The sequence below is a fragment of the Pollachius pollachius genome (genome assembly GCF_949987615.1).
Source record: "Pollachius pollachius genome assembly, chromosome: 11".
Taxonomy (NCBI): Eukaryota; Metazoa; Chordata; class Actinopteri; order Gadiformes; family Gadidae; genus Pollachius; species Pollachius pollachius.
This window is the reverse complement of record NC_136944.1, coordinates 13429833-13441071: the sequence shown is the minus strand read 5'-3', so window position 1 is coordinate 13441071 and position 11239 is coordinate 13429833. Positions and strand designations below refer to the sequence as shown.

The 11239-nt window shown below is 42.6% G+C and overlaps 1 protein-coding gene across 1 annotated transcript in view; it reads left to right on the top strand.

The window, feature by feature from the left end:
• Positions 1-10865, top strand: part of LOC307082982 (protein shisa-9) — a gene marked incomplete at both ends in the record, with an annotated part of 83955 nt that extends 73090 nt beyond the window's left edge. The window contains 3 exons of the mRNA XM_079746745.1: positions 1245-1361; positions 9176-9552; positions 10551-10865. Coding sequence (XP_079602871.1) covers positions 1245-1361; positions 9176-9552; positions 10551-10865 — 809 coding nt within the window. The remainder of the gene's footprint in view (positions 1-1244; positions 1362-9175; positions 9553-10550) is intronic.
• Positions 10866-11239: the final 374 nt, after the last annotated feature.

Genomic DNA, 11239 nt, shown 5'->3' with positions numbered 1-11239 from the left:
ACCAACACAAACAAGTATTAACAATGCTCTTTCTCACCTTGGTGGGTGCAAGGTGTACGCAAGATGTAAACTATTTATTGTTGTTCGGTTGCAAAACCATACATTTAAGACAGCGTTTGTGGTTTAATTGGCTTGCCCAAGGCGACTGTTCCCAGTTCTCTGCGCACACTGGGAAGAGTCATCCAAAGAGCTAGTAGGTCCAATGGTATGATCATATACAATACTTGTATCTGTTTGGTGTCGAAAGGACACCAATAGACCCATGGTGTTGCATCGGAAATGAACACGAGTTGAACCCTTGCCCTCTCCTGTTAATCCCTACTCATTTGGGACTCTACCAGATACCAGAGAGAACAAGAAGTGAACATGGAAAAGGCATTGTTGTGAATTTGCAATTCATTTGCGACCGAGAAATGGTAGACATCAACCTCTGCATCGAGCCTTTAAATATTCATACGTACCTTCTTAATACGCTGGTGATGTTTGACTGATCTCCCATTTGAGAGGGTGATAAATATCTTATACAAGACATGCTTCCAGCATCTGTGCCCTTCTTTTTCGAGAGGCCCGCAGCACATTTCCTGCTTGGAATTATACATTAGAGAGCTGTGCTCAGTGCATACGTGCACGCTCGCGGCCATATGCACAGCCGCATATCATATGTGAGACCTGATAAGTGTGTGTATGTGTGTGTGTGTGTGTGTGTGTGTGTGTGTGTGTGTGTGTGTGTGTGTGTGTGTGTGTGTGTGTGTGTGTGTGTGTGTGTGTGTGTGTGTGTGTGTGTGGGGGGGGGTTTGCGTGACATCACTACCTTGGAGACAGTGTATCATACAGGTATCACTTTTAATACATGAGTCCATGTCTATGGAAATGTTCAAATGTCAGATTTTGTCATTTTTAAGCTGTTGCCACAACATCATCCAATGTTGTAAGTCCATCATGTGTTTTTAAACTGTATTTTAATGTCTGCTATATACATGTCAATGTTGGTCATAGTATTGTATATATGTGCCTAGTTCACCTTTGGTAAATAAAATCATTTTCTTTCTCTCTCTTACCCTCCCCCCTCTGCTTCCTACACTCCCTCTCCTCTCTCCCTCTCTCCCCTCTCCCTCTCTCTCTCTCTCTCTCTCTCTCTCTCTCTCTCTCTCTCTCTCTCTCCTCTCTCTCTCTCTCCCTCTCTCCCCTCTCCCTCTCTCCCTCTCTTTCTCTCTCCCCACTGCCCCTCTATGTCTCTCTCTCAGATCATAACCACCTGAACAATGCAGCTCTGCCCCCTCTGGGTCCTGCCATGGCGCTGTCCCATCCCCACAACAACCTGGGCATCGGCTTCAACAAGTACACGTCCCTCAAGGCTGTGGGTGAGTGGACAACACACACACACACACACTGCAGCCTCTCTAGCTTCTGTTTGTGGGAGTTCAGAACGTTGCCGATTGGATGCGCTTAATTAACGAAAATTAAACTCAACACGTTAATGTGGATTGTTAAAATGCATAACCGCACCAAGCAGCCCTTTGCATAAAGCTAAATAAATCAACTCCCACCTATTTTGTGGTGCCGCATGTCTACGCACTAATGCAAGCTGTCCCATGATCCTTTGCACCACGAAGTTGGGCCAATGCTGGGCTGTTAAGCACACACCAGAGGTTGGACATGGGCCATGCATGTTGTGATCAGAATGAGCAATGATCACAGTGAGAATTTGGACCTCTTGACAGGGTTGTGGTGTATGACAGACACATAACATACCAATTTACAATTCATTCAACGTTATCCAAAGCATCCTTAAAACCATATTACATTCAATAACATTTAGTTAGCTAATGCTTTTGTCCAAAGCGACTTACAATAAGGGCATTCAACAATAAAGACATAGCCCTGAAAGTGCAACAATCATTGCAGTACCCAAATTCATCTGATAGAATTGCAGATACATATACATAAGGATAAGGTAGGAGCTGGGGCATTGTTGCTCACGGATGACAGGTCGTGGGGACAAAGAGATCTGTCCCATATGCAGAAAATGTCTCTGTCCTGACACATTTTCATCCCAACCAGTGACAAAAAAATGAAAATAGTACGCACCCTTGCTTATATATTGCTGCAGTCGCGCTCAGCTCAGAGCCATTTAGTTAATGGCTTTGTGATGGAGGCAGCACTCCCACATTCACCCAACAATTTTGAGATATTGTTCCCATTCAGAGAGTGCTGCCTTGGATTTATAATGTCACCGCTTGCATCCATTTAAAACCAACTGAATTATACAAGAGCTTAATGGATAAATAAGAATAACGGAAAAAATGAAATGGGAAAACAACCCATTGGTCTATCTTAGCATTTTGGTTTACAAGGAATACCTCTCCATGTTGTTGGTAGAATATATATTTATATATATATATTACATATGCGATTTGGCGGGAGCTTTTTGCCAAAGCATATTCTCGTTAGTTTATTCCTTGTTAGCATTGGTAGGTCCCAGTGGAATTGAACCCTAAATCCTGGCATACTGTGCCAGGACCAGTTTTTCATTTTCAGAGGTCTTTCACTCTGATTAGGAACACATGATAACCTTAAAAAGACAGATACAAACAAACAGTTCAGTCTTTGATTTATTTTTCGTGGCAGATTTTGATTTACATTTCCTACTCCATTCAATTTTAATTTGTCTTTTGATAGAGAGTATTAAATTTCATATCCTCATGTCACATACAATGACATTAGCTGTTGTGTGTGCGTGCCTGTCTGCGTGTGTGAATTGTGCAAAGGGCAATTTCTCTGCTCAATTAGTCCGTTCAGCTGTGCTAACTGAGGATAATGAACCAACTTACGTTGATCCCTGATTGAAACTCTAAAAATGCTTTCAACTGCTCAACACACTGGTATTGATAGTCATCTGCCTTTAGCACGCAGAATTCACACTGTTTTAATTTGACTCCGAGCCAATGTCTCTTCAACCTATAAATGATCTATCAGTAGGTTTCCTTTTGCAAGATGGGACTTTATCTACATCCAAAAAATGCATTGCTTTGGAAACAAATAGTCGGTTAAAGATGGTTAATGGAATTCAAAGCTTGTAGAGTTATTTATTAATTTATATATTTTTAACTTAAGTGTGGACTCATCGTCAGTTTGATTTAAGTTGAAATACTGGCTACTTCCAGTCATAACTTTTAGAGGAAACTGAATGGCTCTGGAGGTGGTTGTATTAACCACTTTAGAATTGCTTATTATATTATATTTAAGTTGCAGAAATAACACCCAGTTCCTGAAGTGAAAGCAGCGGTCATAATATCATTGTCCCTGGCAATTTATAGCTGTCATTGATCGGCTTGCACTGCAAATCAATATAACAGCTATCTGAAAACAGATGCTTATACTGAGTGAAAACAAAACACGCGTACCAAGTAAATGGTGTTCAATTCAAAGGGCAATTTTCTTCCCGATTGCTACTGTCCCTGGTGGAACACCCAAAACAAACTGTGTTTTTCACATAAGTACTGTTAATTCTGGCATATGGCAAATATAGGTTTAGCCATAATGCTGTACAAGTTCAAGCTAGAGATCAATTGTTTTTGCTCAGGTCAACGGTTCCCATCCAAACTGTTTCTGTTTTAAGTCGTAAACTACACCGTTAACTTGACACTGTGGCCTGACACATATGTTTGAATATGACAAAAACATGACAGCCTATTATAATGAGGCCAAACACACACATGAGCACCACACTTTTAATGGGTCACAAGTGACTCGGTGCAGACTGACAGAACATGTCTGAACAGCAGACGGTCAAACACACTGGTTCCTGCCCTGAGGCTGCAATGCGGACGGACATGCACACACACAACACACACACACACACACACACACACACACACACACACACACACACACACACACAGAGACGTGATGCACATGAAGGCACACAAACATACAAAAACAATCATACGTATGAGAATTTGTATGGCGAGCTTGTCATTATTTTGCAATAATGACAATGAATGTCAATGAACATTATAGTGTTTCCTACATGGCTACTTATTAAAGAAATCAATCATTTTAATCAAAATATAGCAAACAAATGTTAACATTGATTAGAAAAATATTTGTATTGCTTAGAGTAAAAAAATATCCTTCGAATATATATAGTTCTAAGTATTGTCCATAGCAACGGTCTGTTATTCATAGCAGCAGTCTGCTCTTTAAGCAATATCAAATTAGAGTTTGCTGTTATACAGAATATCCTCAACTCATAAACATTTTCTGAACACTAACTTTCTACTTTGTCTAGGTCTACACAGTATTCCATGCAAGCTACTTTGTATTTGTATGTTTCCTTATATTTTGCAACCGGTCAAAAAGGAGTCTGTTGACAGTAACTTTGGTGTCATGTGTGATTTTGAACAGCTTACGATCGTTAATGAATATAATGGTTCACATAAACAACTGTAGAGCGGAGTGATACATGTAGCTATAATGAAAGTCCACCTGCTGTTATACTCTATTTCAGCACTCGTTGAATGCCTCTCGTCCAATCAAATTACTTGGTCGGCAATAACTGTTGTATAATCAGATAAAACAGACCCTGCAATGCCTTCATTGAGCAATCAAATTGAGTAATCAACAAAGCTGTGTAATAAATATAGCCTATACAGACACATCCTCCTCCTTACTATACTGTCTGTGATCTTAGAACTGAAGACAGAGAAGGTTGCAGCTATGCTGATGAGACATGACATGCAAACATGTACTCTTTTAATCATAGTACTTGTGCTCTTTTGATCATAGAAGCCTGAATGTACAGTTTGTCTTATCCACACTATCTTTCCTTCTCTGAAGGGCTTTGATGGGATTGATTCTAAAAGAGCCTACAAATTTGCCGTGTGGAGCTGAATAGTAACTAAATTAGCTTAACTAATTTGCCTTAATACGCTAAATAACTAGCTGCCCTAACTAGCATAATAAAAAGGCAAAACATCAAGCTAACTAAACTAGCTAATCAACAAACAACCTAAACTAGTTAAAAAGCCGGCTCCCTCAATAGCTTAACAGCAAGTGCACTAAACTATCTTACAGACAGTAATGGCAAGATAAGTGAACTAAATAGCAACGCAGCAGATGAACAAATGGCTGTGAAGCCGATGAGCTGGAGAAACAGCTGAGCAAGTAGGAACCTTAGTCACAAATGATGTTTGAGTTTCTCTGACTTTTTCTTCCAAAGTCAGACACACTCACTCCCAGAGGGCAGCAAAGAGGTCATTGTGTTGAAGCACTAGAGCTCAGATGAGAGGATTTGTGGTCTTTATTCTTGTAAGAGTCCCACTTTTCTGAAAGCCATCGCAGAACCTTTAAATAAATAAAAGTCGAGGAGAGAGCACGCTGTACTATATCACTTGATCATTTGCTCCCTTTCTCTCTAGTTCTCTATCTTTGTGTCTCTGTCTTATAAATGTCTCCCTTGCAGCACACACTCACACACACACACACACACACACACACACACACACACACACACACACACACACACACACACACACACACACACACACACACACACACACACACACACACACACACACACACACACACACACACACAAGGAGTACAGGTGGCAGTTAAACCCAAAAAGTTCACACACCAACAAACAAACACACACACATACATTTCAAGCAAGCATAGATTATTCAAACTGTAACATTTATTTCATTAACTTGTTTTGGTGCTTTTCTTTCAAGTTGTCTTTATGTCCTTTTTGTCATTATTTTAGGCAAAATATTCTTCTTCACAGAAATGTTGAGTCCCCCTTTGCATCAATCCACAAGCTGCCCTCTTGCTATCCCCAAAAAATAATCATCTAATATTACTGCCATATGCCAACACCTGAACCCTTACTGCTAGTGCATACACACACACACACACACACACGCACACACGCACGCACGCACATGCACACGCGCACACACACACACACACACTCCATGGCAGCACACCATGGTAGTGAGGACCCCAACTGGGTGAGGACAAAGTCAAGGCGAGGACACACTATGGTCTGGACCGGCTATAGTCCTGGCAAATCCTGGTCCGACCTGTGCCAGATTCAACCAGCCGAGATGACAACTGAGTCATTGTGAAGTATTTTTATGCCCCACTTAGCCACTCATCTTCACAGTGTTACTATACTACAATACCAAATATCGGTTAGATATTATAGTATAACTAAACCGTGATTTCAAACCATAGGGAAATTGTGTGTGCGTGTGTTTGTGTGTGTGTGTGTGTGTGGGGGGGGGGGGGGGAGATTTCATTTTTAAAAAGGTTTCCGTTATAGGAAACATAATGAAGTCGTAAATGGGAAATTACATAACTTATAATTAAAACCTAAGACTACGTGATTAGGTTTCAAGCACTGATTGAACTTGTCTCTCTGAAAACATTACATTCGGTTGTTTAATTAATAATGAAAGAATTAAATGACTATGATATAATACAATATAATAATATAATACATTGAATTGGAAAACAAGAAAGCTACAGCCAGGAAAACGCCCAGCTGAAACGATTCCACAATAGCTCTAAAGGGTTTGGCATATTGAAATTGTTCAGAATCTTGGTGTATCTTGCTTCAGGGTAGTTGAACTTCTTGGAGCATGGATCAATCAGAGGAGCACCTGTATAAACTATAATGATGAAGTTCAATTTGTAAACCTTCATTTGATTTGTCAGTTGCGAGTCCTAGGATTTTCTTCGTAGCTCCTAGCTAGTGGTAGACCAAATCCAACCAGCGTTGGATTTGGTCATAATACTTAGTGAGCAACTGTGATTGGCTGGGTTCCTGCCATGCTGTTCGGGGTGTAGAGGCTGTGAAACCGGGGCAGAGGCCAGCTAATGGCCTCGTGGTGGACTCCTGCTGTCTACTGCTCCTGCCGGCCTGGACATATGCCCTCTCACCAGCCCACTTCCTGTGTGTGTTTATGTGGGTGTGTTTGTGTGGGTTTGTGTGCCTGCATGTCTGTGTGTGTATATGTATGCGTGTGTCATCCTACCGCACAGTATTGCCAAAGGTTTCATACAAGAACACATTATAAACTGAAGATCTGACTTTCCCAGACTAAATTAGACTGTTGTGTATCTGTGATTCTTTCTACAAATGTTTGTTAGTCTTAGAGCACCTCTTTTCTTTCATTGGTCCAAGAATATTTTTACGATTCAAACAATGGAAATAAATGGGTGCTCATGAGTTTCAGTTTTTATTTGTGTGGGACACAGTGCGTGTGTCTGTATGTTTTCTATGTGTGTGTGTGTGTGTGTGTGTGTGTGTGTGTGTGTGTGTGTGTGTGTGTGGTGGGCTTAAAGGAGTAAACAAACAAGGTTGCAGTGTCTTCGGGCCGGGGGGGGTGATGGCCATGAGATGTAGCAGTTTGTGTCTGGGTGTAGGCATGCATAAATGTGAGTATGTGTGTGCGCATAGGATTCATCGTGACCTGTCTCTACACAAATATTTTGTGTGTATATGTTTGTGTGGGGGGGAGTTGTGCCTGTGTGTGTGTGTGTGTGTGTGTTTGTGTAATCAGTGACATTGACAGCCGACTTATATGTGACTCAGTCAGTGTGTGCTAATTTATGTTTATTCCCTTGCTCCATAGTGCAGTATGTTCTCACAGACATGTTAATATCTCTCCCGTTGCATATGATTTTAAACAGGGATAAAATAGAATGCAGATTACTAAGAGCTAAAAGGAGAAGAAAAAAATATATAAAAGATTTTTAATTAGTAACTGCTAAAATAGTCCTAAAATTGACCAAAAATCCCTAAGAGAGGATTTCTATTTAAACAAAAGGCTTGTGTTTGGAAGGGAAAATATGCTCACCCATCTAATACTCTCCAGTGGGATGATTTCCAGCTTTCAGTCTTTGCTCACTTTTCGTATTCTCTGCAATATCCATAATTCATGTAACAAGTCATGACACTGATATATAAATGGTCCATTTATGCAGACAGAGTCTCCTCTTTTTCCCTGTTTGTCACTGTCATTCTCTATCTATCTACCTATCCATCTATTGATCTATCCACCCGTCCATCTATATATGTAATCATCTATCTATCCACCTAGCCATATCTATCTATCTGTCTCCCTGTCTATCTCTCCCTCTCCCTCTCTCTCTCTCTCTCTCTCTCTCTCTCTCTCTCTCTCTCTCTCTCTTTCTCTCCCTCCATCAATCTCCCTCTGCCTCTCGCTGTCTCTATATATCTCTTTGCAGCTCTCTCTTTCCTTACATATTCCTGCCCTCATGTGCGCTATACTCATATTGACCATGTGTTGAAGTCGTTTGTTTTTAAACTTGCCTTGATGTCGTTGTCTCTCCCTGTTCTTGATGATTGTGTTTTCTCTGAATGTGGAGCTTCAGGCTGTTCTTGTTGTGCTGCCGGTGTACACGCACACACACACACACACACACACACACACACACACACACAAATACACACACACACACACACACACACACACACACACACACACACACACTCATTCTCATTCACCCCTGGGGTGCCTCCTCTCTGGCTTTCAAGATGTATTGGTTTACCTGACTCATTCCGTTAGGTGGTTCAAAGCAGGTGGATGCTACAGGTTATCTTATGTCATTGATGGCCACAGGCATGCATTTGTACATGGATTAGTGTCTTACACACACACAGTAAAAATTAACACACACACACACCTCTCAAGTTCACAGGCAGACACACACACAATCAAACATGCACGTATATATACACAACCATATACACACACACACTGGCTAATTAACAATTAAGTGAGGAAGAGATGTGTAAATATCAGGACGGCATCAGAGCATGATAGGTCAACAGTAGCACAGATGTTGCGGCGGCTATTTCACTACCGACGCTCGTTCATATTCACGCTATGATCCAAGATGTTAAAGACCCCTGCTTATTGTTTAATGTCCCTCTTTGATCCTCCTAATAGTGTCATTTAATTATGTTTCCGTTGTCAACACTCCTTCCATACCCCAACCCACTCCCTATGCTACTTCACCTCACACACACACACACACATGCAAACACACGCACACTCATCATCCACGCCACCCATACCCTCAACTCCCCCCCACATACCCTTCCTCCCTGTGTCTCCCTCCCTCCATCCCTCCCTCCCAGACACTTCGGTGGGCCGGGACTACTACAAGAGCTACCCCATGGTGGACTATGGCCACCGCCAGTCCCCGCCCTCCTTCCAGCCTGTCTCCTTCCACCCCAAGGACAAGCCCTTCCTCCCGCCGCCGGACATCCACGCGCCCCTGGCCCTCACCCTGGCCAACGCCTCGCAGATCCCCAAGCCCAAGATCGCCAAGACCAACACGCACCCGCTCACCTCCAGCTCGGCCTTCAAAGCCTGGGACCCCAGTAAGAGCCACCCCGGCAGCTCGTCACCACACCCGGGACAGATCCACATGGGCCTGCCGGCAGGGCTGATGGCCCAGCAGCAGCACCATCAGATGCACCAGCATCAGCAACATCACCTTCTCAACTCTCAGGTAGGCCCTTAATGGCTGTTGCTCAAAGGTAACTTGACTTCTACATATATTTTTAGTTATTTCACAGTCAAGCGGTCAAGCATGCATTCAAAAGTGGATTACCAAAATAAAATTAAACAAACAACTGTAGAGATAGCTATCAGAATAAATGTACAATGTGAGAATGTGTAGTTGTTTATTAACATAATAGTTGCATTCAAGATATTATGTGTTTTCAGACAAAGTCTGTTTCTGGACTGATTCACAACAGCCTGCCCTAAACAATATGAGATTCAGCACAAGTAATACACATGCTCATATAATCTGGTGCACCCCTACCATCCGAATGTTCTGAATGTTGGAAGTTTGTTCTCCCGGTGCCTTATTTAGCGATTACACTGCATACAGCCGGAACAACTCGAGGCTTGAGTAGTTTTTTAAATCTAGGTTAAAAGACATGAAAGGCAAATCTCAAAATGTTTTATTTAAAATATTAAGCCTGTGAGTTCCCCTTCTACCTCTTCCCTTCTTCCTCTGCTTTCCACGCTTACACATTTCTTTTAGGAGGATTTTGATTCTTCTTAGGAAGCTTTTTTGATGCCTTTAAAACATTCTACAAATGAACCACTCTCTCTTCCCCTTCTCTCTCTTCAATTTAATTAAATTCAAAGTCATGGGAAACATGTTAACATTGCCAAAGCAAGTAAAATGTCTCTCTGTCTCTCTGTCTCTCTCTCGCTCTCCATTTCCTTCTCTCTTTCTATCTCTATCCCTCCCCCCTACCTTTTTCTCTCTCAGTTTCCTTAACTGGAAGAACGGAATGGTTGAGGGTCAAATGTAAAAAAATGTAATGTAATGTAATGTAACTCATTCTCTCCCTGTCTCTCTCTCTCTCTCTCTCTCTCTCTCTCTCTCTATCTCTTATCTCTCTGCCTGTCACTCTCTCCCTGTCTTTCCTTCGATTTCTCTCTCTCTATGTCTGTGTCTCTATCTCTACCCTCTCTCGCTCTCTCCCCCAGCTGCAGCTCCAGCAACTCCATCAACAGCATCAGCAGCAGCAGCAGCATCAGCAACATCAACAGCATCAGCAGCAGCAGCAGCATCAACAGCATCAGCAGCAGCAGCAGCATCAACAGCATCAACTCCATCAACAGCAGCAGCAGCAGCAGCAGCAGCAGCAGAGCCGGCGGCAGCTGTACTCCAACAAGAGGCAGTTCAGCATCGAGACCCTTCCCGAGCTCTTCACCCAGCCACTGGTGTATGGACACTCGCCCCACGTGCACCCCAAGCACAAGGGGCTGCCCACCAACAGCAAGACTGAGGTCACCGTCTGAACCCCAAACCCAGCGCTTTCCTTGCCAAGACCAACCACCACCACCACCGCTAAAACCCAACCAGTGCGCCCCCTGGACTCAACCCAAAACAAACTGGTCGCAATCAGGGGGTGATGGTGGTGATGGAACTGACAGCACGTGTGGAGGACAACGGATGGATGGAAAGAAGGAACAGTGGTAGATGGATAGAACAACCGAAGGATGAACGGATAAAGACTGATATTGAGGAGGAGGACATTCAATTCAGAGGGTCTCTTGACTAGCATTGTTGGAAGATGCTGTGAAGTTGAAGTGGAATTTGTTTTTTTACATTGACACCCTGGCAGTATCAGGAGGTTGGAGCCAAGTGGAACGTTACCAACATGGGAAGACAT